General features: G+C 53.7%; 10 protein-coding genes across 10 annotated transcripts; 5 read left to right on the top strand and 5 right to left on the bottom strand.

Moving 5' to 3' along the window:
• Positions 1–855: 855 nt before the first annotated feature.
• BDZ99DRAFT_563469 (uncharacterized protein) lies at positions 856–4,296 on the top strand. The gene has a single exon (XM_033727365.1). It carries the CDS (start codon positions 1,076–1,078, stop codon positions 4,193–4,195), a length of 3,120 nt encoding a protein of 1,039 aa, XP_033577408.1. The 5' UTR covers positions 856–1,075; the 3' UTR covers positions 4,196–4,296.
• BDZ99DRAFT_312032 (uncharacterized protein) lies at positions 4,255–4,686 on the bottom strand. Its single transcript, XM_033714271.1, has 2 exons — positions 4,535–4,686; positions 4,255–4,482 (listed from the first exon to the last, which is right to left on the bottom strand). The coding sequence occupies exons 1-2, from the start codon at positions 4,591–4,593 to the stop codon at positions 4,314–4,316; spliced, it is 228 nt and encodes a 75-aa protein (XP_033577407.1). The 5' UTR covers positions 4,594–4,686; the 3' UTR covers positions 4,255–4,313.
• Positions 4,687–5,046: 360 nt separating this feature from the next.
• On the bottom strand, positions 5,047–6,290 carry BDZ99DRAFT_563461 (uncharacterized protein; the record flags this gene model as incomplete). The annotated part of the gene is made up of 1 exon (XM_033727364.1): positions 5,047–6,290. The coding sequence occupies one exon, from the start codon at positions 6,288–6,290 to the stop codon at positions 5,358–5,360; it is 933 nt and encodes a 310-aa protein (XP_033577406.1). The 3' UTR covers positions 5,047–5,357.
• A 55-nt stretch (positions 6,291–6,345) lies between these two features.
• Positions 6,346–8,544, top strand: BDZ99DRAFT_463021 (uncharacterized protein). Its single transcript, XM_033719987.1, has 3 exons — positions 6,346–6,985; positions 7,040–7,507; positions 7,557–8,544. The coding sequence occupies exons 1-3, from the start codon at positions 6,569–6,571 to the stop codon at positions 8,160–8,162; spliced, it is 1,491 nt and encodes a 496-aa protein (XP_033577405.1). The 5' UTR covers positions 6,346–6,568; the 3' UTR covers positions 8,163–8,544.
• A 136-nt stretch (positions 8,545–8,680) lies between these two features.
• BDZ99DRAFT_463020 (uncharacterized protein) lies at positions 8,681–9,496 on the bottom strand. The gene has a single exon (XM_033719986.1). It carries the CDS (start codon positions 9,295–9,297, stop codon positions 8,989–8,991), a length of 309 nt encoding a protein of 102 aa, XP_033577404.1. The 5' UTR covers positions 9,298–9,496; the 3' UTR covers positions 8,681–8,988.
• Positions 9,497–10,607: 1,111 nt separating this feature from the next.
• On the bottom strand, positions 10,608–11,807 carry BDZ99DRAFT_311915 (ribosomal protein L5). The gene is made up of 8 exons (XM_033714270.1): positions 11,738–11,807; positions 11,640–11,681; positions 11,579–11,583; positions 11,509–11,520; positions 11,299–11,340; positions 11,125–11,245; positions 11,007–11,072; positions 10,608–10,959 (listed from the first exon to the last, which is right to left on the bottom strand). The coding sequence occupies exons 2-8, from the start codon at positions 11,665–11,667 to the stop codon at positions 10,703–10,705; spliced, it is 531 nt and encodes a 176-aa protein (XP_033577403.1). The 5' UTR covers positions 11,668–11,681; positions 11,738–11,807; the 3' UTR covers positions 10,608–10,702.
• Positions 11,808–11,936: 129 nt separating this feature from the next.
• On the top strand, positions 11,937–13,175 carry BDZ99DRAFT_463017 (Sm-like ribonucleoprotein). Its single transcript, XM_033719985.1, has 6 exons — positions 11,937–12,046; positions 12,132–12,140; positions 12,189–12,260; positions 12,317–12,737; positions 12,792–12,839; positions 12,897–13,175. The coding sequence occupies exons 1-6, from the start codon at positions 12,017–12,019 to the stop codon at positions 12,971–12,973; spliced, it is 657 nt and encodes a 218-aa protein (XP_033577402.1). The 5' UTR covers positions 11,937–12,016; the 3' UTR covers positions 12,974–13,175.
• A 661-nt stretch (positions 13,176–13,836) lies between these two features.
• Positions 13,837–15,106, top strand: BDZ99DRAFT_463015 (small nuclear ribonucleoprotein B and B'). Its single transcript, XM_033719984.1, has 4 exons — positions 13,837–13,968; positions 14,084–14,156; positions 14,383–14,541; positions 14,685–15,106. The coding sequence occupies exons 1-4, from the start codon at positions 13,896–13,898 to the stop codon at positions 14,800–14,802; spliced, it is 423 nt and encodes a 140-aa protein (XP_033577401.1). The 5' UTR covers positions 13,837–13,895; the 3' UTR covers positions 14,803–15,106.
• BDZ99DRAFT_463014 (MCM-domain-containing protein) lies at positions 15,011–17,987 on the bottom strand. The gene is made up of 5 exons (XM_033719983.1): positions 17,899–17,987; positions 17,581–17,834; positions 17,398–17,522; positions 15,427–17,344; positions 15,011–15,370 (listed from the first exon to the last, which is right to left on the bottom strand). Exons 1-5 carry the CDS (start codon positions 17,945–17,947, stop codon positions 15,284–15,286), a joined length of 2,433 nt encoding a protein of 810 aa, XP_033577400.1. The 5' UTR covers positions 17,948–17,987; the 3' UTR covers positions 15,011–15,283.
• Positions 17,988–18,183: 196 nt separating this feature from the next.
• On the top strand, positions 18,184–22,191 carry BDZ99DRAFT_416835 (AAA-domain-containing protein). The gene is made up of 4 exons (XM_033716802.1): positions 18,184–18,376; positions 18,438–18,777; positions 18,833–20,827; positions 20,858–22,191. Exons 1-4 carry the CDS (start codon positions 18,248–18,250, stop codon positions 22,150–22,152), a joined length of 3,759 nt encoding a protein of 1,252 aa, XP_033577399.1. The 5' UTR covers positions 18,184–18,247; the 3' UTR covers positions 22,153–22,191.
• The last annotated feature ends 433 nt before the right edge of the window (positions 22,192–22,624 follow it).

The following is a 22,624-nucleotide window of genomic DNA, read 5'->3' as shown; positions in this document are numbered from 1 at the left end:
CCCCCTTCCTTCCCCTAGTATATATACAACTAGCTAGACGTCTATAGAAATCAGAGTTCACATCAATTTCAACCTGAGTACACAGGGGGGGACGTTAGTTGGGTTTCTTTCCATGGAAGAAGGAGCTGTCGATGGTTTCGTTTGGCAGCATGCGTTTACGTTGATGCTGTTTAATTCCGGCCTTTAAAAGCGGCATGCAACCTTCATATTTATGTTCATTCCAATGCTACTCTTTCCTTCTCTTTTTACCTACCTCTTATTCTCGTCACTTATATATGCTTTTCTTCCTCTTTCCCTTTGGCCTTATTTTCGGTTCGCTGGTTGCTGTCTCCTGCCTTCTGGTAAGCTGCAGTAGCTCGTGACCGACAGGTCATCGTCATTGCAATACTACCAGTTCTTCTTTACCCCCCGCATTCCACGTATACTCACCAGCATGGTACTGCACTGCCACAATCCTACGTTCCAAATGACAGCGAGCCTACCATCGCCGAGGTTGACCGAGGCAATAAGAAGCTACCACTAGAATTGGTTCCAAATATGCCAAATCACAGAGTAGCACATGCAACAAGTAGACAAAGAATCTAGCGCCATACTCACAATATCACGCATGTATACCACAATGCCGTTGTTTGCCGCGCCTAACAAAGAAACTACGAAATCTCTCTTTCATACCACGTAAACACCGCTTTGTCCTTTTGTTACAATTAAGAACCAGAACCCCCCACAATGAAGCTTAAAACCATCACAGGGCCCGGCGTCCGCGTGGGGAAAGCACAGTCTTGCGTAACATAAGCATTTTTGCATACAAGTCTCACGGAGACGGACCACTGTCAATACATTTAGCCATTTTGCACACTGAGATCTACTACCATTCATTCTACCTACTCATTCTCTTCTTATTCATTCTCTTTTGAAGCGAGCCTTCAATCATCTTATTCGTCTATACTTGCATACTCGAGACCAAAGGCAGTTTGATCTCTTATCACCTTCACTCACACACAGGAGTATCAAGAACCGAGAGACTAATACATTCGTCACTACACACGGCTTTATAGCGCCATCCACAGCCACCACCATGCGTGAGACGATGCGCAAGCACAACGAAAAGGGGGATGCGGCCGGCCACATATCCTTCACGACTGCGTCTCACGGCCAGCACAACGGCCAGCACACCTCTCAGCCAACGACATCGTCAGGGGCGGTTTTTGCAAATCATGAAAAGCAAAAACCCACACCCCTCCGCCCCTCGCACCCCTCAACCGACACACCACACCACACTCGCCCCCAGGGAGGAATGGCTCGACCGCCGCTTCCAAACCCCTATCCACCAACCTCTGCGAGGACAAACCTACCACAACAAGCACGCCCCCAACCGCAACGAGGCAACAGTCACGATGCCGACTACCATCTCCCCCAAACCACCTTCTCAACCTACTCCATCTCCACCGCAACCCACCACGACCGCCCCCACTCCCCCATCTTCCCCCTCTCGCAAATCTCCCCTCTAACCCGCACCGCCCTCGCCCTCCACGACCTCAGCCCCGTCTCCCCAATCCCCATCTCCCCACTAACCCGCGAAGCGCTCGCACGCCATGACGCCCTCACCACCTCGCAGGCGTCCTCCCGGTCTGCGAGGACAGAATATCGACCACACCCACCCCCGCAACTGCAGCATCGCGGCCAGCGGCACCCACAACGACAACAACAACGGAAGAAATCCGCGCCGCGGAGGCCTTCGTCGCCGCTCGCGATCGTAGCGAGCACGCAGCACTCGACCGAGGCGCTGGTCACCCCGTTCCCGACGTACGAGCCCACACGCGAGGAGGCGGCGGAGTGGGCGCGGCGGGGGGCGCGGGCGGCGGAGAAGGCGAGGAGAAAAGAGTTGAGGGAGTTGATTCGGCAGAGGAGGGGCATGCAGCCTGAGAGACGGCGGCAGAAGAGGCAAGTACAGTTTAAAGGGGGGAAGGGGCAGCAGAAGAAGATGATGGCTAACTTGGCGGCTGAGCTTAGGGCACTGCATGCGAGCGGACCCCGCGGGGAGGCGGAGGTGTTGGCGAGCTTTATCCATAAGCGGTGGCCGAATCGGGAGAGGATGGGGGAGGGGGGGAGAGGGGAGGGGGAGGTTTTTGCGGCTTTTTTGAGGAAGGCGTTTAAGTCGTGGGGGAAGGGGAGGAAGGAGGCGGACGTGCCTTTTAGGGCTGACCCTATCCGTGGTGGTGCGGAGAGGGTTCCTGAACTCGAGGAGAAGCTGAAGGCGGTCAGGTATGAGGACACGATGGCTGGACGGGCGCCGAAATTGGTGGAGAGGATCACGCCTGATCCGCCGCCTTTGCCGATGGGGTTGCCGGTGGAGAGGAGTGAGCCAGAGAGGGGAATGAATGGGCAGACGTGGCAGACAGGCGAGGAGAGGTCGAGCGAGAGAGCTATGTCACTCTCCCTTGAGGAGTTCAATGCGAAGGCGCTGGAGGTGCACAATGCCCACCAACGCAGAAAGGAAGAGGAAAGGAGGGCGGCGGCAAGTGGCAGCTCGACTCTCCCACCAGGGCTTAGGAAGTCGAATGAGTCGGCCGCTATCACGATAGTCCTGGCCCAACAGCCCGAAATTCAGCCTACCAGGCCAGCACGCTCAACGCGACCCGGAACCCCAGGAACTACCTCCTTCGGCCCACAGCCTCCCTCGTTCTCGTCACCAAGAACGCCTAAGACAACCGCGGATGGAATCCACCGTGGTGTTACTAGCCCACTGCAGTTTCAAGGGCCGCCAAGGAGACTCTCACCAAGACCGCCTCCTCCGCCTCCGATTACGATTCCCCAGGCGCCAACGAGACAGGCCCCGGGAAGACCTGCCCCAGTAAGACCCGAGCGAAGTCCTGTAGATTTAGCCCGCAATGCTGCGATGAGAAATCCCGTGGAGGTCAGGCCGTTCCCGCAGAGCCTTCGAGCTGGGAGAGCACAAGAGACGAAGCAAGAGAAAAAGAGCCCATCGGGTTTGCTGAGTAGGTGGCAGCAGAAGCTGGTTGGGCTGCCTTTGAAGGGGCTCTTTGAGTCTCCAAGGACCACCAAGCAAGAGAGTGAACAACAAGTACAAACACCGGCACCGGAAAGGGGAACAGAGCACGACACAAAATATAACGATGTCATTAACGCAGCACTGGGTGCGCCGAAAGAGAAGGATGACGAGGAGGATAGAAAGAGTAAGCTGAAAGCGATGATCTCCTCACCAGGACCCCTTATGTCCACGAACCGAAACGCCGTCAACGTTTCGGCGGCAAGTGGAGGGGTCGGGGGACTTCATGCGGCGCTCTCCCTACCTTTCAGAAGCAATTCTAGACGCGCGGTAGAAAAGGCACTACCACCACCACCACCAGCTCGGACAGAGTCGAGGGAGAAAGCAGGGAAGGAGAAGAAACTCAAGATCCCAGCCCCAGAGACTGTGCACCCACCTAAGATACTGAGTGCGAAGCACCAGAGACTCAGCAGCGGGACCACGTTCTCAGACTTCCTGCACCCAGAGCTCGGCAAGTCTGTATTCAGTCGCACCCCGAAGACTCCCAAGATTCCTAGGAAGCCTGTACAACAAAGAAAGGGCTCCGACGAAAGCTTTGCCTGCCAAGGCATTGGAGAGGAAAGAGAGGGGGAGGCGCCGTCCAGTCCAACGAGTACCTATCGCTCAGGACTTCCACCCAGCGTGTACGGGCCAGGTACGTTGATTCCAGAAGTGCAAACAGCACGTATAGATTCTGATATGAGTTTCTCTTGCAAAGGTCCATACGATGACGACCATCGGGATCTTCACGAACCACCGACACCGATAACCCGTCACGGTGTTGGTCCTAGCAATCCAGCAGGTGGGTTTAGTGGCAGACATCGTGCAAGCAATGCACGTGCTCCGACTTTCCCGGGATATGGACAGCACGTTGCCGAAGCGCGTGCGCCGCCTTCCCGAGGACCAGGAGTGTTAGGGAGACAGCCTAGGAAAAAACTTCTCTACCAGTTTGAAGAAGATACGGACGACGAGGCTGAGTACACGCCCCACCCGCTAGTGGTTAGGAAGTCTGCTAACAATACTCCTGATAATTTGCCACCGGTGCAGGAAGAGGCGTTGGCCAGTCCGCCAGGGGTGCAGAGACCCAGGCCGCGAGATACTCGGTTCTACGAGCCGTACCGGAAGCTATTGGAGGAGTATGAACGGTAAGGAGAGGGGTATTCGCGACTAACTTTAGACCTTTCTTTCTCGTAGATGTGGTGTCGGGATCGGTAGATCGAAGTATTTGTAAATATGAAATTCTAATAATATTCGACCTACGTTTCCATCATGATCGAGCTGCCAGAAAGGAGCAAAGATGACTTGGTAACCAGGTAGCGAGATGGCACAGCTGCAGCCCAGGCGGGCTGAGCATGCAGAGCAATATAAACAAGAGCAAGGGAGTTTCTTCGCTTAGGCTGCCGGACAGGAAACCTGGACAGGATGCCCGGAATAGTCTAAAAATGTTTCGAAACATTTCGGAGGGAAACGTGGGGCGGGTGTACATACAGCATCCTGACACGAGTTTGCCTTGCAAGAGAGGCAGTCTGAGAAGGATTGAGGCTCATGACCCGGGAGACGCAGTAGACGCAAGAGGAAGGGGAAGGTGGTCAGCAAGATAGAACGGAAGGTGAGTTCCCGCTGTCCCTGCGGATGGGGCGAAGATGCGGCTGCAGCTCTGCGGGACGGGCCAGTGCGTGCGGCGTGGTTGGTGGTGTGGACCAGGTGAGGCAGAGGTAGTATCAGTGTTCAACGATGACGGAGTGGTGGGTTGATCGAGGCTTAGAGGGCAGCAAATCTGGGGTGAAGCACGGCACAGCGACGGTATGTCGGGTGAGGGTGGTCGGAGGCGTTATTTTTAGGTTTGGGTGCATGAAACGGCAGGAAACGAATGCGCCCGGAAGCGGGATGGGGCGAGGTTAATTGGGACCTTGCCAGCAATATATGCTGGTTAATAGCACAAATGCGACGTTTTGATATGAATGGAGGCAAATTATGCTGGCAGAGAGGCGGGACACGGTCAGTAGAGGGGATCAGCGAATGGCCAGGATAATCGCATTGTGTTACATCTATACCTTGTTGAGCCGGCACGTGCTCGGTTAAATTGATTACTAACTGCACCTTAACCGCAGGCGAGTGTCTCGTGATCCTCGACTTACCCCTGAGAGATCGATTAGTGCTGTATTGCTCGGTAACGTTCACATGTCTTACTACACTCCAAAATGTCGCTGGTTCCGTCTAATCTGTACGTGTTTCTTGTTCGGCTCATGCCCCGCGATGGAGGCTGCACGATATCCGTTGCCGTGGAACAGCGATAAGCTGGTGGCGGAGGTCAGGCTGGCCGCCGTGCTGTCAGAGGCACCGTGGGCTGCAATATGTACTCCCATGCCTCTTGACCGCCTTCTGGTCTACGTGGACGCCGCGCAGTCGTTCGAACGACGTGGAGGCCATGGAGATGGCCTGAGCGATGAAAGAGATGGAGATGGGAGCCAGGCGGGAGTTGTCGAGCGTGACCCACCAAGCGCTTGCAGCCGCTCCCAAGCTTCGCCCAAGGGCCCTCAGGCGTGCCCAGCGCGTCGTCGTCTCCGCTGGAGCCCTGGCCCGAGAGCGGCTGCAGGGACTCATGGCGGATGATTGGGCCACACGGGCGCAATTGAAACTCGCCCGCCAGGCCCAGCTGCAGGCCTCGACCAACCACAGGCACAAACGGCACTGTGGCACGCAGTGTGACTGCCACGCCAAAGTCGCAGCGCGAAGAGGCCCGTCGTGATTGGGATGCAGCCCGCTGCCACGACTCCCACCGGCCACTCCATGCGACGACGATGCCGAATCCTGCGGGCCTTGCGCTCTCCAGCCGAGTCCGCCCACGCTTTTCTCTCGCCCTCATGCTCCCCAGTGCTTCGTCCCCAGCGCCCGCTGCGAGAATCGCGAGAGCCCGCATGACCGTCCTCATCAACGACCCTTGACCGTCCGTCAGCGCTGCTTGGCCTCTTCTCTCGACATTGATATCTCTGCGGGCCAGAAGCGCCGCTGAGTCCGTCTCTGTTGCATCCCAATTCCCCGTTGCGCCGCCGTCTTTGCAGCTGCTGCATCTTTCCCGGGCGTCTATTCCTGGAGATCCCCTCTCCCGCCGGCTTCGTCGCCACGCCCTATCAGCACGCGCCGAGCCCTGTGCAGCAGGTAGAGTTGGCGCCATCGATTCTCCATTCGAGAGCTGTGAGTACCCGCCCGCCTTTCTTCCGACCCATCTGCGTCCGTGCCCCATATTCCCACCACTGCCTCGAAGCGCCCGCCTAGACAAAAGCCCAGCGGCTCGCTGTCGTTTTCTTGCTTCCCTTTCCTCTTCAGCAGGCCTCTCAAATCCACTTGTAATTCCGTGTGTTCTTCTTATACTTTCCGCTTCACAGTTGTTCGCGACTTGTATAGCTGGCCTGGACCAAGTTGCTACTCCCGCGAAGTCACTATCACCACCACTCTTGTACACTCTGCCCGTTCATGACTGTCTCACGTTTTGTCTTCCAACAAGCTCTATCACTCTGAAAGATGTCCTCCAACAAGAAGAACCTCACAGTCTCCATCATCAAGCAAGAACGAAGCAACTCATCCGATTCTGACAACCGCTCTCTTAAGACTCCAAGGACTGCCCGCTTCGCCGAAGCCACCACTGTCCACTCGCCCGTTGACGGCAGAGGTCCCTTTGCAGACCCGCCAACGAACCACTACAAGCCCCAAGCACAACCCTCAGACGTAGGCTTCGGCTACGTGCAAGGCGTCGAGATGGAGGAAACTGATCGGAAATACCTCCCTCCACCCACACCAATGTCACCCCTCAAGAGCGCCATGAAGTCCCCGGGCACCGCTCCTCGGTTTGGCGAAGGCATTCTCAGCCCAACTTTCCGGGAGGAACAAATACTTGAGAAGCACGAGGCTTCAACTGAGAAGGAGCAAGCAGCAGACCTGGTAAGCTTTGATCATTCGACCTGATGTGTCTTCAGCAGGCTAACGGACGAACAGAAAGTCAAAGTCCGTGTAAGGATAGCAAAGATCTTCCTCCGCGGTATCAACTTCGCCTGCAGTCTCATCGTCCTTTCCATGCTTGCTTCCGTCTTCTCCATCTTCAACTCGACAAAATCGCTCCCGCCACGGAACAACCTCCCTCCATGGGCTCAGGGTACCAAGACCTGGCCACAGATTGTCGTTCTCGTCATTGCCTGTATCTCGCTGTTCATGTCCATCGTTGTTCTGGTAGCCTACTCAAGAGGAGGCCACAAGCGCGCCGAAAAAGTCGCAGCTTACTATACCGTCTTCACCGTCACGTTCTTCATTTTCAGCATCGTTATGTGGGCTATTGGCGCTGGCATTCTCAACCAGAGCAAATCTCAAGGCCAAGGGAAGGACATGTGGGGATGGTCGTGTAAAGACAACAAACGGAAACAGCTCTTCCAAGGAGACGTTTCCTACGACCTCATCTGCCGTCTTCAGGTAAGATAGCCTCCCTCGTCGACTCAGGATCAACGCTAACATCTTGCAGAACTGGTCGTTGGTCTGCTGCATCATCGAGGTCGTCGTAGAGACCCTGTGTATCATCATCTACGGCATCGTCTTCTACCGATTTTGGTCGAAGCGCAAGCTACGAAAGTCCATGGCCGTCCGTGACCGCGCCCGATCCGACCTCTACCTTGCTCAACTGCGCTCGCAATCCGCACCGAATACGCCCGGCTTCGGTCCCATGTCCCCTCGCTCCGGCGGATGGCGTCCACCTCCAGGCCATTCCCTGTACGTGGATCCGCACAGTGTCGCTGAGGAGGGCCAAAGCGACAGCGTTCAGTTCCCTCGCGGCTTCGCCCAGCCAAAGCCCTTCGCTCTGCAACCACCTCCGATCAAAATCCAGGGTGCAACGCCCAAGGTTGCGCAGAACGGCTTCGACGCACCCGACCGCTCAGCATCAACGTCGCCACCACCACTCAGCCCCGGCTTCGAGCGCCGCCTCGACCACGTGCCAGCCGCGCCTGGCGAGCAGCAATATGCCTCCGTGCCCATCCCTGGCGCGTACGCCAGCCCGCTCGCAAGTCCAGCACCAGTACACGTGCAACCCATGGGCTTCGACTTTGGCCCCAACGTGAATGGGCCAAAGTAGATTCCTGACTGCTCACGTTGCTTTCAAACCATCGGCTGCATGGGGCGTTCTTGTGCTTTTTAGCGGGCTTTCGTCGGTGTCAAACGGTGTCCTTTCGGTTGTCAATTAGACGCCCACTGTGTATATGAACTGGTGATCTTTTACTCAAATCTCTTTTCTTTACTGTCCTTCACTTTTCCTTTTTCTACTGGTGGAACGGGAATTTCCTTTTGTATAGGCTGGGCTTATGAAAGCGAGGGGGGTGTTTTTTTGATACCTGAGGTGGGGATTCGGAGCTGGGCTGTCCACGCTCGCTTTGCATTCGGGAATCGAGAATGTCCAACCAGACGAACACATTTCTATTATATGGAGATGTGCGGACTATGTAATTCGCAGATGGACAACGAAGAATGTCACAAACCAAAATACCAGAAAGATTTCAAAAAATTCATTCATTGCTCTGCTCTCGTGATTTCGTGCCGTGCCTACTCCCCACTATTGTCTTCGACTTTCTACTCACTCTGCACATTTCCCCGCCGCAATCGCATAAACCCCCTCTCTCCCGCTCACATCTCGCTTCCCCAATCACCAACTCCAACACTATGCGCATCGCCACACGGCATCGCGAAGCGCCCGCTTGGCGCCCGTGTGCCACGCCACCGACGACGGCTTCTGCGACCCGCGTCACAGCGGCGTGATGAACTGCTGAGCTGGGCGGCTCGCCGAACACACTCCCCTTACTTTCTCATCTGGCACTATCTCTTGTACATACGCGCCGATTTGATGCCCCAATCGGGGACGGCACCTTTATCTCGGCGGATGTGGAGATTTCGCAGGAGATGTGAGACTAGTGTGTGATAGTCAGACGCAGATGCAGGCGTGAGGCGAGGGAGAGAGAGAGCGGTGTTTCGAGAGCGGTATGAGGGGGGGGGGAGAATATGAGGGAGGTATGAGGGAGGCGCGGCGAAGGAGGTGTGGATGGAAGGGTGGGTGAAGGGCGCAAATAAGCTGGATTAGGGACGTGACTTGAACTATATTTCCTGGGCTTCTTGATGGCGGACTGGCGCCCGTTTGTGCTTCTTGATGTATAGCAGTTATCGATGTATGGCAATTGTCGCCGATATTCCGTGGTCTGGTCTGGAGTATCATGGATCATAGATCTGAGAAGTGATGTGGAATTAGGTTGTGGGAGGATGTCTTTTAATTTGAACTTAAACGACCGGACTAGCTCCCGTTTATGCTTCTCTTTGTATGGCAGTCCTGGCCTGTGTCTTGGAGTCTGATTTAAAGTGTCCTGGAGTTTAGATCGTGAACTTGATGCTGAATTAGGTCGTTAGAGGATGTCGTTTGACCTGTGCTTAAGATACCGGACTGGCTCCTGTTCATACATCTCAACCTTAACATATCCTATTCCACTGGCCTGGTTTGGAGTGTCAAGCAATAACATGCCAAAAAGGAGTGTGAATCGCACGGACTGGCTCCCATTTATACACATAGACACACTGTAATTTAGCCTTTTCCAATGGTTCTATTTGGCGTGTCCGGGCTTTACGTTAAGAAAGCAGTCTAATTTAGAGTGCCCTATCTCCCATATCGTAAAAGAGACTCGAAATCGCACTGACTGGATTCAGTGCATACATCTCAATACCTCATGTTATCCCATCTTATCAGGGTCTTGGATCGAGTGTCATAAACCTTACATCCAAATATTGCCTGATATGGACATTGAAGGAAAAAGTGTTGAGTCTAGAGGAAGTAACTTCGCGTCATTTATAGACCTGTAAGCAACCACCCTAGGTGGGTAGATCTCCCCATCTAGAAGCTCAAATAAAAGCAACGAGAATAGAGGGAGTGAGTTCGCGCCATCAAAATGCCTTGCTCAAATTGGTAGTAGACTGGGTGATTGCTGATCTATTCCTTGGTCTGAGGTGGCATTAGTTTGGGAGGTTTATTTTGGTTCATCGGCATTGATTCGTTGGATTTGGACGTAAGAATTTAACTCTGTAGTAAGTTGATATTTCTAAGGGATATTCTATCTGATAAGGAGTCGTGCGTCTACGCTTCAGAGCATTCGGAGAATATTACTATCGATTCGTATTGGTATATTCTATAAATTTGATTCAAAAAGGAGTGAGGACGCTCAGAGAATGAAGAACTTAGAGAAGATTGTGAGCGCATATGGAAATGAATTTGGAGCGAATGTACTCCAGGACCTACCTCGAGACATAGAAGAGGATCATGTACGGCTACGCAAACTCAAACGTCACACTCACAGAGTACGCGGCTTGGCCAGTGCAGGACACCTCGACCGTCCGCAAGTACCCAGCATAGAACAAGATCACCAATGGTTGAGCGATCATCACCCTTTGTGAAGTCTCCATTGTATTTGTGATCAACACTTGCTCCCGAAAGAGCAAGACTCGGTTCTTTGATAGGCCTCAATTCCTGATTTTTGTATCGAAGTTACATGGAGACGCCGTGAGTGAACAATCGAGCCAGCACTGAAAGTCGGGTATGCATGCCCTGATGCCGAAATAGACCCTCCGGAAACCTCCCCCCATCTATCGCACGATGCCCTCGAATCGGTTCTTGTACCACTTGATGGTTTCGGCCTGGTTGATGCGGTGAGCGGCACCGATCTTGGAGGTAGCACGCCTACGCTTAGCAACGCGGGCACCGGGGCGGGTCATGCAGCAGTAGAAGTCCATTCCGTAAATTCCAATGGAGGGGTCGTATTTGATGCCCAAGTCGATATGTTCCGAGATACCGAATCCGAAGTTGCCGGAGGAGCTGAAGTTTTTCTTGCGGAGTTCGTATTCTGCGCAGTTTAGCGATTGTGATGTTCAGAGACAGAGGCCAACGCACCCTTGACCTTGAGGCCACGCTCGAGAATCTCCTCAGCCTTTGGTCCTCGGACGGTGACGTGGACGGCTGGACTAAATGTCAGTCAATCGCTTGGTATTCTGAGCGCAAGGCAACGCACCGATCTTCTCGTTACGACGGATACCGAAGGTTCGGACGGTGTATCGCGCCTTGGAGTAGACAGGAGTTTGACCGGAAAGCTGTTCCAAGACCTTTGCGGCCCTAGTCAAGCGATCACCGGACTGTTCGAGTCAGCTGTTTTGTCATATATCTCCCAGTGTTTCGGATATCATACCTCTCCCACCGAGATATTCAGAACCAGCTTGCTGATTCGGAGCTAAACTTCTTGTCAGCCCAGTTCCATTTGCGTCCTTGTCTAAGAGTGGTATCTCTGGTTTCGAGGTGTAGTGATGTTGACGATGTCCTTGCGCAAGCGTTTAAAGGGTTCGAATGGGTGTGAAGGATTGGCATCACTGGAGAGCGGATTCGGAATTGGGGTATGTACCTCTCGCATGGGCTAGATGGTGAGATGATTAGCTTGGGGGACTCGAGTTTGTTGGTAATGGGCATCTTACATTCGCTGCAATAGTTAGCCAATGCTCATATCATCGAAAGAATTTCTTGGGCGAGACATACCTGACTTGTCCTTTCCTGATTCGGCCATCTTGAAGATTGTCACTGCAGTAATCGGTCAGAATATGATACACGAGATGGCAGGCTGCAGTGGTGCGTACCGGTGGTGTCGTGGCGGGGCCTGGAGTTAGTATTCGTGAAGTGGAGGTCTCTCACGAGTTTGGAGTGAGGTCGTGGCCGCCTGCGCGAGAGTGCGCGCTAGTAAGCGAATTATCTTGGCGCGACCGACCGCAAAGCTTCTTGAACTTCAAGCTCCCACCACAACATCACCCCGCCAGTGACCAGTGCTTTCCACTGCGCACTCGACTCTCCCTCCGCTGTACCACCGGAACCCCAATTTCGAAGGAGAGCAAGTCGTGTTCTCACGCACACGCATCGTCATGGCCGCTGCAAATAGGCAGGGCAAGATCGTAAGTACTCGCAAGTCCCACTCTACTTCATTCGCAGCCCTGAGAGATGCCCGACTATAGTACCAGCTAACCCATAAACCTACAGCAAAATCTAGTAAGCCTCCCGCTCAACAGAACCCACACAAGATTCTGACAATTCTAGCTCAACTACAAAATGCGAGCCACCTTGACCGACGGAAGGCAGATGACGGGACAGATGCTGGCCTTCGATAAGGTGAGGGCATTCATGGGATACATATTCCTGGCGCAAAGTTGCTGACGTTCTCACAGCATATGAACCTCGTTCTTGCCGATACCGAAGAATTTCGTCGGATGAAGAAGAAGGCCGCAAAAGGCTCCACAGCACCTGGCAGTTCTACTGCCGCCGCAGTCGAGACCGAAGAGAAGCGGACTCTGGGACTGACCATACTCCGCGGCACCCACATCGTCTCGCTTTCCGTAGAGGGTCCCCCACCCCATGATCCTTCCGCAAGACTGGGCGGACCGGCGACTGGAGGAGCGTCCGCGACTCTACAGCCCGGTGCAGGCATCAGCAAACCCGCGGGAAGGGGCTTACCGATTGGTCTTACTGGACCTACTCCTGGAGTTGGAGGACCAGGACCAGGTTTCGGAGGACCCCCCGGATTTGGACCAGGAGGGTATGGAGGGCCTCCTGTAGGTTTCCCTGGCCGAGGAGGACCTCCCGGACCCCGTAAGTCCAATAGCACCTGTTTTCACTGAATCTACTATACTAACAATACGATAGCCAGCGGCTTTCCCCCAGCAAGCTTCGGAGCACCTCCAGGCGGACCCCGTAAGTCAAAGAGCACCTATTCCCACTGCATCAAAAATTCTAATAGCATGACCACAGCCGGATTCGGAGGAGCACCAGGCTTCCAGCCTCCCGGTGGGCGCGGTTACCCACCCCAGGGATTTGGTGGCAGGTAAACGGAGATCCATGGTAAGTAAGTTAGTCGAGAATCTTAAAGAAAAGACGGAATGGTATTAAAATCAACGAGACAATCTGGCAGGGGCCACCCGAAGGTATGCTCACAAAAGGCATTTGTTGGGCTTGGGAAGCCGCACACCTGGTAGAGTGGTAGAAGGGTTGGTTGGAACGAGACGAGGCGTTGGCCGGCTTGGTCACCTTTTAGCAGTTGAATCTGCCTGCGCTCGAAGAGAGCGACCAGAAGTCGTGCGGTGCTATCGGAGAATGATACCATGCATGGGACAGGAATAATGCAATCCAACAAAACTTCATCTACATTCCCTCATCGTGCATCTATGCCATGGCCTCTGGTCCTTTATTGCGCTGATCGGTATCCGACGGAACAGATAACTCAGGTGTTCTGCCCAGGCTTCGTTGAATATAAAATGGTAGTCTATTCTGACTCCGTCTGAGGTGGGTGGCCCGACGAGCTATCCGGCGTCTCCGAGTTGTCGTTTTTCCATTCACAAGAATATACCGGGGGACCTCAAGCGGTGCCAGAAACGGGCACATAACTCCATACGGGGCCATACGGGGGTGTATCTAAAGTATCTGAAGGCTAGAGTATGATCCCAGATTCGTAGACCGTTACTTTTTGTTCAAGGCCTTTACTGATTGTTCAAGATAATAAGATGAATTCTGGAAAGTTTTTTGAGACCCTCATGACAGTGACAAGCCAGAACACACTCACATATCTTCAATGAGGCATTGTGTAAAATCGGGGAGACTCTAATTGGCCCGTAAAGTTCAAAGTAAGCGCACGTGACGCAACGTCCGAACCCGCAAGTTCGGGAACCGGACCTCAACACCAAAGAAAGTCGGCGCAAGCTATCCAACAACCCCAACCTTCACCACCCCACGCTCCACCCCCAATCCCTCAACATGGCGGCCGCAGTGAAAGCCCTCAATGCGAAGATACGGTCGAACAAATACCTCGACTACTTCTGCTCGACCCGTAGGTTACCCTCCACACGCCTCCGTGCCGGCTTCGGAGCTTGTCGCTAGTAACGCCGGAGAATACATTTCCGAGCTCACAGCAGGCTGAGCTGATCGCAATGGTGTCTATACAGATTTCTGGGGCCCGGCGAGTAACTTTGGCATACCGATTGCCGCTGTAGCGGACATGCGAAAGGATCCTGAGATGTGGGTATCTTCTCCGTCTTGATGACTCTGAACCTGCGACCTGCACAACGACGACATGCGCCGCCTGCCCGAAACATACCTTCCCATACGCAATATATCTCCTCATATGCACGACCGGAGTCAAACTGCTGTCTTCCGGCCTCCCACCATCACAAGCTCCGCCGACCTCGCTCACTCGCAAGTCCTCAAGAAAGGAGCATTGGCTGACAAAACGCGATTCGAATAGCATCTCTGGCCGCATGACCCTCGCCCTTTCTTCCTACAGCGCCGTCTTCATGCGCTACGCCCTAGCTGTAAAACCGGCAAACTACCTGCTATTCGGCTGCCACTTCATCAACTGCGCGTCTCAGCTTACACAAGGATATCGGTACCTACAATACTGGAAGTACGTTTACCGCTATCTTCTCCCCGAGATAGGGCCTCCTACAAACCTCCCTCTTCATTGTTGTGGAGGTGGCACAAGCGGGCGAAGACTACTATGCTGGAAAGTCGTTTTGATCCAGTCAATTGCTAACATCCACCTCCCAGCTTCGGCGGCCGAGAAAAGACCCTAGCCCTGAAGGCGAAGAGGAGTGAGGCGGAATCCAAAGTGACGGACCTCGCGACACAGGCGAAGGATACCGTGCAGAAGGCTATCGGAAAGTGATAAATCAGGTTTGGGACGATGGAGAGTTGCTGCGGTGCAAGCGGATAATACACGGGGTTTCTTCAATTGCAGTTCCAGCTTTCTTCCTTCCAGTGCTGAGCGGCTTTCTGGGTTTTCTGCTGCCTGTAATAAGTAGTTTCGAGTCATCGCTGTGGTTGGAAACGTATTCAACTGGCCTTTGGGTCACCTTTTCGACTTGGGAGTACTCATATCAGCTTCCAGTGCCTTGGCGTAACAGTGTCCCAGGGCTAAGCCCATGTCTATCAGAGTCACAGTAGATCTCAAGCCACGTCGCATATGACACTTTTATGTGAAGGAAAAAGGGTTCTTGCTCGTTCTAACCATCTGTTATAGCTCCGTGAACATAGCTCCCTGACATACGGTGTGATGTCCAAAACACCAATGCTATACGCAACGCCATCACTCTTGTCCCTTGAACCCATTGATATCATGAAACCCGAAACCCCGCCTCTTCAGCCCCTCAAAAGTCATCATCATCCATATTCTCATCCTCATCCCCAGCCTCGATGAACACCAACCTCGTGCCCTCTGCAGCCGTTTGCCATACCTGTTCCGTAAAATTAGCAAGTGTATTCGATGACCGAATAGGAAGGGTAAACTCACATCCAGCAAAGCATACTCATCGATAGCTTGCTCAAACTGATCATCCGTAAAGCCCTTCGCTAGCACCCTCTCCCTGACTCTCCTGAGATCCAGCTCTCCGCGGCTTCCATCGCCCACCGCCGCAGCTCCACTCGCCGCCATGCCGCGGATGAGATGGTAGATCTTGCTGCTCGGCGTATGGTCGTCGCGGTTCCTGTCATCCGCGTACAAACTCGCCTTGCTGACTTCCGTCAACCTAAGCGCTTCGTCGACATCCTCGGTGATGACAGTCTCGGCGAAGCGCAGGCGAGCGAGTGCTTGGGACAAACGTAGCACACCGAGCAAAGTACGCGGTGAGGTATGCGTGAACTGCTTCTTGGAGCCCTCGTCTCGCTTCTGCTGTTGCCTCATGCGCACATATGCGCCTACCATGTAGTCTGAGACTTCCTGGGGCACGGTAGGACGGAAAGAACGGGCGCGAGCAACCCACTGGCGGACTTCGGCGGGAGAGAAGATGACACCGCCGGCGGGTTCGGGATGCTTGTTGTTCATGTGCACGTAGGTGACGTGGCGGGCGAGCTCCTCGTCGGAGTCACGGGAAGGCGTGTCCAGAATTAGGAAAAGGACGTCGAAACGGGAGAGTAGGGCGGCGGGAAGATTGATGTTCTCCACGGGAGAGATGCGCGGGTTGTAGCGGCCATACAGAGGATTGGCAGCAGCGAGTATGGATGTGCGAGCATTGAGAGTTGTGGTAATACCGGCTTTGCTGATAGAGATGGTTTGCTGTTCCATCACTTCGTGGATGGCTGTTCGGTCGCTATCGTCCATTTTGTCGAACTCGTCGATACAGCACATGCCGTTGTCTGCTAGGACTAGAGCACCGCCCTCCAGCACCATCTCATCCGTGACTGGATCACGCATGACTGCGGCCGTAAGACCAACACCACTGCTACCACGACCTGTGGTGTAGACGCCACGCGGAGCAACTTTAGTGATGTACTTCAGTAGCTGCGATTTAGCCACACCAGGATCTCCCATCAAGCAGATGTTGATGTCACCACGGATGCGCATACCATCGCCCATTTCCTTGGTCACACCACCGATAAGCTGGAGAAGGAGCGCCTTCTTGACATCGACATGTCCGAAAATTTCAGGGGCAATCGACCGAGAGAGATATTCGTAAAGCTGTCCTGATCGTTCGAGCTCGTTCATTCTCCGGAGCGTGGGCTGTGCCAGTACGATATCGTCGTACGCCTTCTTATGTTGATTTACGTACTGAGCCTCCAGATATGTGTCCGTGAGCAGACCTGCTCGGATTGCCTTGAATCCAGTATAAGGTGTTGGCAGGAAGATACCAGCTACATCGACAACATCACCCGGGTTAATCTGTCTGACCAGCGCTCCGTGGCAGTGTATCGTAAGCATCCTAGGAATGTGGCCGACCGGGACCTGATCAGCCATTTCTTGGATCTTGACCTCCTGGAATGGCAGAAACTTGGACGCCCGCGTTGAGAGGAAGAGGGATCCCTTCGTGTTGTTCCTCTTGCAGTCCTCTGACGGGCATTCTACCATGGGGGTAAACTGCTTCGTCGTGACTGGCTGGAAGATTTCACTTCCACACCGATCGCAGGAATAGGCATTGACTTGCACAGAGGGCTTTACGTCGGATACGCGGGTCGCGATTCCTCGTACAGTGATTAGATGACCCAGATGATCTCCTCGAACGTTCCGAACAGCCAGTGCTTTGGAAGAACGGTCGCTGCTTGAGCCAGAGGGCATCCTGGGCTTGAAATTGAGAGTGTAGCGGCGAGTGAGTGCTGGAGGGAAGATTGAGTCGGGCACAATTTGAGCGCCATCATCCTGTGGCTGTGACTCTCGCATGTGCTCATTTCGCTTCGATCGTTGGCTCATTATGATGTCTAGAACATCGTCCTTGAAGCTGCTTGTTTGTCAATCATCTGTTGCACATTGTCTTCAAGTGTGATAACTGACGTCGGATCTCTTGCCGGTTCTGGCATAACCTTGTCCACCGCTCTCGCAAAGACTTCGATGTAGTGATTTGCGTTTTGCTCTATTGAAGAAACCAGCTTGAGTTCTCCCTCATGCCCTTTTTCGTACTGTTTGTTGCGCAATCAGCTTTTACGCCTTCAAAACACCCACGTAGAGTATACGCACAGTGTCCAGGTCATCCAGATCTATCTGAATTTCCGATCTCACACGGTCTGCGACGTCTTGCAACATCTGGACGTATTTTTGCTTGGGATTGCGATCGCGGGCCTGTCTCCGTGCCCTCTCTGCGCCATCGTCGTCTTCGTCCATGAAGTCGTACTCGTCGCTGAGGCCATCGTCGCCAATGTTCAGGCCCTCAAGCTGATCGGCAGCCTCTACAGTGGTCGATTTAAACGTCTTCAGGAAGTCCTCGAATGCGGCTGTGGTGGAATTGCGATTAGCAGAGTTCTGTATAACTAACGCGCATCCCCTAGCCGAACTCACTCTGCTGCTCTCCATAGTGGACGAGAGTTGGGTAGGTATAAAGCGCCATTGCGCGTCCTGTATAGAACCGCGTACGGGAAGCGACAGTGGTTCTGCGAGAACGGGTGAAATGACTGAGGTAGAGGGAGAATTGGAGTCCAGTCCGGGGGCTGGAAAGAGAAGAGACGCGATTCAACGCGCTTGGACGCTTCAGTTTCGCGCCGCCCCGCCACCGCCTTGCCGTCTCCCCTGCTTCGGCCTGCGAATCAGCGCCGGCCTGCTCGTGAGCTGCTTCACACTGGAGACCTCGGCAGTCCCTCGATGCAAGCAATATCTGTCTTCGCGCCCCAGCTCTTAATTCTTCAACACCATGGCTCCTGCGGTGAAGAGGCCGGGTGGCCAGGCTGTGCAGGCTGAGGTTGCTCTCATTCAGTCTCTGAAGCATTGTCTTGTCAATCTCCCTGGTTCTCTTGTCTCGGTTTTGGTGAACGCGAACACTGTAGGTCTACTGCCTTCACGTGAGGAATGGGACTGAACGCGTGCTGACTTCAGCTATATAGATCGCGCAGAATGTTGTCGTTGAGCTCAATTATCGCCAACCTCCCCCTCCCGGTGCAGACGCAAAGGGTACCTCTCCAGTTCAAAAGTCGGTCTTTGCAGGATGGACAGGCATGCAGAGCAAGCGCAAACTTGCGTCGGTCGTGGGTAGGGATGGCCTGAGTGGTAGCAGAGGAAGTGCTGTAAACAGGGACCAAGATGTGGCAGTTGTGGAAGTAGATGCAACATATGGACGGCTATTAGGACTTGTCGAGAGCCAAAAGGTTGGCATTTTGCTCCATGTAGACCCTCCCCAGGCGCATACTATCAACATTGAGCCTTTGACTCCTGTAGATTGGGAAAGTATGTTCCCCGTAATGCTCTTCCATAAGACTACCTACTGACTACTCCAACTCAGTGATTGAACTACATGCCCAATTCCTCGAGCTCAACTTCCTCGCCCAAATACGTGCGCTGCCAAACCCGGCATATACTCCTCCATCAGAAAGCCAACGCCAACCTCCACATCCATTGGCGCTTCATCTATCACCTACGACCACTGCCAATATAATCGTCACCTCTGTGAGCCCAGCGCCTCCTCCTACATCAGCCTTTGTCAAGATATCTCCCGACGCCGAGGTCATAGTAGCACCTAAGACGCGACAGAAGTCAGAGCGAAGTTCTGGTCGAGAAAGCAGGAGTGTCGGGGGAACAAGTCGCAGAAGTGCGGGTGGGAAGAGCTCTGCGAGTACTGTCCGACGACGCAGTGGGAGAGACGAAGCTTCCAGCAAAGGTGCCCTGTTTCTACGCGGAGTGGACAGAGAAATTGCAGGAGAGTGGTTCGATGAGGAAGAGGATGAGAAGAATGAGGGCCTCAAGGTCTGGGTGGATCGGGACATGCTTCTAACAAGGGAATTAAGAGGCGTGACATGGGTTCTTGTTTCTGTTGTGAAGCCAGCCGGTCTACAGGAGCCTGTAGACGTGCAAAAAGAGCAAGAAAACGAGAAGCCAACCAACAGGGTCATTGCGCGCATCCAGGTCTGGGAAGATGCCCCTGACAGTCGACACATTGCATTGTCCTCGCCTCTTTGCCAAGTGCTTTGCTCTGAGCAATTCGTGGGTGGTCTCGTACGAATAGAAGGAGCACCCACCCAAGTCGCAAAGCCGTCATCTATGGTCAAACCTCCCGGGTCCAAGGACGCTGGTGTAAAAGCCATAAAGGTGTTGCCCTTTGCATCGACAAGCTCGCAACTAGGGTCAAATCTCAAATTCGGGGGCGAATCCAAGCAGGAACGGGAAGAAGCCTCCCAAAGAATCAAGAGAATGTATGGCAAAGGCCCACATGGCGTTGGACTTCTGGATGGACCCATTACGGATGGTATGATTCTCCCCCCCCTGGATAATTCGGAAAAGGCCTGGCAGGGCGGAATTGTGAGGTTTGAGCCACCGCAACAGCAATCAGCGGACGGTACCAAATCTCCCCCGGCTTGGTTTCTAGGCTCCGAGAGGAAGTTTTCCATCGAAGTACTGCCTGAGATTATCAGACCTTCTAATGCCCTCAGGGGCTTGTCTTCTGGTGAGCCAATACCAGACTCTGCGCCGACAATGGTGGGAATTGATCCATTGATCGAACAACTCACTGGGCATCTATCCCACAACTCATCGGTCCTGTTGACTGGAGGGCTCGGGGCAGGCAAATCCGGTCTTACTCATCTGTTGGCACACAGTCTGCGATCCGAGCGTCTTTTCAACGTCACCTATTTTCCCTGCCGCAAACTCGTGATGGATGAGACACGAGTGTCGACAATCAAAGATACCCTAAATCGGCTTTTTTCATGCGCATCATGGGGTGCCCGATTAGGGGGCAGAGCTGTAGTGATCCTTGATGATCTTGACAGGCTTTGTCCAGTAGAGACTGAGCTCCAAGTGGGAGGAGAGAACGGCCGAAGCCGCCACATCAGTGAAGGCCTTTGCTCTATTGTGAAGCAGTATTGTTCGATAGACTCCGGGGTTGTTCTCCTTGCAACAGCCCAGAGTAAGGAGGCTCTGAACAACGTCATCATTGGAGGCCACGTCGTTCGGGAGATCGTCAGCCTCAAGGCACCCAACAAAGAAGGCAGAAGGCGAGTACTAGAGATGCTGGTGCATAAAGATGCAAAACCAGCAACAGACCACTCAAAACTGAACGGGTATTCAAATAACGATGACTCTATCCTCGGCAGCTCTACGTCTGGCAGTCGGCCTAGTACATCCGGTCAATACGCATCCCAGCCCGAGCCTGACGCCGACGGGTTCGTTGTCGATCCAAGCATTGACTTCCTCGACTTGGCTGGCCTGACCGACGGCTACATGCCCGGTGATCTGGTCTTACTTAATTCCCGTGCTCGCAGCGAAGCCCTTATTCGATCAGTCAGTGAAACATACTCGCACACCGACTCTCGAGGCTCGTCCTATACATCCATCGTCCTCTCCAAAGATGACTTTACCACCGCCCTAGCTGGTTTCACGCCCGCTTCTCTCCGCAATGTCACCCTTCAATCATCAACAACACGCTGGGACTCGATAGGCGGCCTTCACTCCACACGCCAGACGCTTCTCGAAACACTCCAATACCCAACCACATATGCTCCCATATTTGCCCAGTGCCCTCTTCGCTTGCGGTCCGGTTTACTTCTATACGGGTACCCTGGCTGCGGAAAGACCCTTCTTGCGTCAGCCGTTGCTGGAGAATGTGGTCTCAACTTCATCTCCGTCAAGGGACCCGAGATCCTAAACAAATACATTGGCGCGTCTGAGAAGTCTGTTCGTGACCTCTTCGAGCGCGCTGAAGCCGCACGGCCGTGTGTCTTGTTCTTCGACGAGTTTGACAGTATCGCTCCAAAGCGCGGACATGATTCCACCGGTGTCACGGACCGGGTCGTAAATCAGCTTCTCACACAGATGGACGGCGCCGAAGGCCTTTCAGGCGTCTACGTACTCGCCGCTACCAGTCGCCCTGACCTCATTGACCCGGCCTTGCTTCGACCAGGACGTTTAGACAAGAGTCTAATATGCGATTTGCCCGGTCTAGATGAGCGGATCGACATCCTCACAGCTGTGACGCGAAAGCTTCGTCTCGCGCCTTCTGTCCTTACAACCGGCCATGAAGGCGAGAACCTCCGCGAAATTGCTCAAAGGACTGAGGGCTACTCGGGTGCCGATCTCCAAGCCGTTGTTTACAACGCGCAGCTCGAGGCCATCCACGACGTTCTTGGTGACCATGTTCCTGAAATTGGCGAAGACTCCAAGGCAAAGAAAGGCGCCAATGGCACGGTAGCTAAGTCCAGCAAGTCTGACAAGAGCGCCACGCCGGATTTCGTCCACTTCCGCTTTGGTGACTCTATCGCTGCCACAGGTGACAGTGCGGTGCCATCGTCTGTAGCCCTAACTGAGCGTGCCACCATCGCGGCTAAGCTCGCGAGTCTACAGGCTATCCGGCGCAAGCAGAAGCTCGCCAATCATCAACATGGGCAGCAGGATACGGATGGGGCTGGATCTAAGGAGGAGCCCGAGAGCAAGGAGCCTGAGATCCAATGGCCGCATATCAAAAGCTCGCTTGCAAGCACACGGAGTAGTATTTCGGAGCAGGAAAGGAGACGACTGGCAGGTATCTACCGTGAGTTTGTAGTCGGGAGGAATGGGGAAATGCCCAGTGGGCAAGGGGGGAGTGAGATCGGGGGACGGTCAAGCTTGATGTAGATGTATTGTTATATCGAATGTTTCGATCCCGAATCCGCTCACCAGTTTCACATCCTTTGGTGCTACTCTGATGATACCGTCGCTTCTGTAGGTGTGGGTAGGATCTACGCGCATGACAATCGAATGTTAAGTCCTCGATGGGAAGAACGTCGAAGATCATAGCAAAGTCTACTGAAAGACATACGCCATGGTGAGTTCCATCGAAGCGAACCCTGAAATGCAAGGATTTAAAGCTATTTTCGTACGGTGAGCGCCTACAGTACGCGTCGTCAACTGTGCCGCATCACGTGAGGTACCGCAACTCATCTATGAAGGAACTGATTCTTTGCCTTTCATCTTCTTTTTCTGTCCTGAATTAACTTCTCGGAAATTGCGAGTTCATTTCCCTACCTTGCTTGTTTCTAGGCTTGATGGTCTCCCGTTCCTTTTTATTACAGACTTGCTTCATGTCCTCATTACATCCCACCACACA

Source organism: Mytilinidion resinicola (genome assembly GCF_010093595.1).
Source record: "Mytilinidion resinicola strain CBS 304.34 unplaced genomic scaffold BDZ99scaffold_9, whole genome shotgun sequence".
NCBI lineage: Eukaryota > Fungi > Ascomycota > Dothideomycetes > Mytilinidiales > Mytilinidiaceae > Mytilinidion > Mytilinidion resinicola.
Note: the sequence above shows the minus strand (reverse complement) of the source record. Positions and strands in the feature narration are given on the sequence as shown.

Bases quoted from the DNA above. Each gene is read 5' to 3' on its own strand.
- BDZ99DRAFT_563469 (XM_033727365.1), top strand. From the start codon at position 1,076: ATGCGTGAGACGATGCGCAAGCACAACGAAAAGGGGGATGCGGCCGGC.
- BDZ99DRAFT_312032 (XM_033714271.1), bottom strand. From the start codon at position 4,593: ATGAGCCTCAATCCTTCTCAGACTGCCTCTCTTGCAAGGCAAACTCGT. The intron at 4,483-4,534 runs GTATGTACACCC...AAACATTTTTAG, and splicing joins CAAACTCGTGTCAGGATGCT to ACTATTCCGGGCATCCTGTC.
- BDZ99DRAFT_463021 (XM_033719987.1), top strand. From the start codon at position 6,569: ATGTCCTCCAACAAGAAGAACCTCACAGTCTCCATCATCAAGCAAGAA. The intron at 6,986-7,039 runs GTAAGCTTTGAT...ACGGACGAACAG, and splicing joins AGGAGCAAGCAGCAGACCTG to AAAGTCAAAGTCCGTGTAAG. The intron at 7,508-7,556 runs GTAAGATAGCCT...AACATCTTGCAG, and splicing joins ACCTCATCTGCCGTCTTCAG to AACTGGTCGTTGGTCTGCTG.
- BDZ99DRAFT_463020 (XM_033719986.1), bottom strand. From the start codon at position 9,297: ATGATCCATGATACTCCAGACCAGACCACGGAATATCGGCGACAATTG.
- BDZ99DRAFT_311915 (XM_033714270.1), bottom strand. From the start codon at position 11,667: ATGGCCGAATCAGGAAAGGACAAGTCAG. The intron at 11,246-11,298 runs GTATGATATCCG...TGACTCGAACAG, and splicing joins TGAATATCTCGGTGGGAGAG to TCCGGTGATCGCTTGACTAG. The intron at 10,960-11,006 runs GTGCGTTGGCCT...TAAACTGCGCAG, and splicing joins GCGTGGCCTCAAGGTCAAGG to AATACGAACTCCGCAAGAAA.
- BDZ99DRAFT_463017 (XM_033719985.1), top strand. From the start codon at position 12,017: ATGGCCGCTGCAAATAGGCAGGGCAAGATC. The intron at 12,738-12,791 runs GTAAGTCCAATA...ACAATACGATAG, and splicing joins AGGAGGACCTCCCGGACCCC to CCAGCGGCTTTCCCCCAGCA. The intron at 12,840-12,896 runs GTAAGTCAAAGA...GCATGACCACAG, and splicing joins AGCACCTCCAGGCGGACCCC to CCGGATTCGGAGGAGCACCA.
- BDZ99DRAFT_463015 (XM_033719984.1), top strand. From the start codon at position 13,896: ATGGCGGCCGCAGTGAAAGCCCTCAATGCGAAGATACGGTCGAACAAA. The intron at 14,157-14,382 runs GTGGGTATCTTC...CGATTCGAATAG, and splicing joins ATGCGAAAGGATCCTGAGAT to CATCTCTGGCCGCATGACCC. The intron at 14,542-14,684 runs GTACGTTTACCG...TCCACCTCCCAG, and splicing joins CGGTACCTACAATACTGGAA to CTTCGGCGGCCGAGAAAAGA.
- BDZ99DRAFT_463014 (XM_033719983.1), bottom strand. From the start codon at position 17,947: ATGGCGCTTTATACCTACCCAACTCTCGTCCACTATGGAGAGCAGCAG. The intron at 17,835-17,898 runs GTGAGTTCGGCT...ATTCCACCACAG, and splicing joins CCACTATGGAGAGCAGCAGA to CCGCATTCGAGGACTTCCTG. The intron at 17,345-17,397 runs GTCAGTTATCAC...ACAAACAAGCAG, and splicing joins GAACCGGCAAGAGATCCGAC to CTTCAAGGACGATGTTCTAG.
- BDZ99DRAFT_416835 (XM_033716802.1), top strand. From the start codon at position 18,248: ATGGCTCCTGCGGTGAAGAGGCCGGGTGGCCAGGCTGTGCAGGCTGAG. The intron at 18,778-18,832 runs GTATGTTCCCCG...ACTCCAACTCAG, and splicing joins GACTCCTGTAGATTGGGAAA to TGATTGAACTACATGCCCAA. The intron at 20,828-20,857 runs GTGAAACATACT...CCGACTCTCGAG, and splicing joins AGCCCTTATTCGATCAGTCA to GCTCGTCCTATACATCCATC.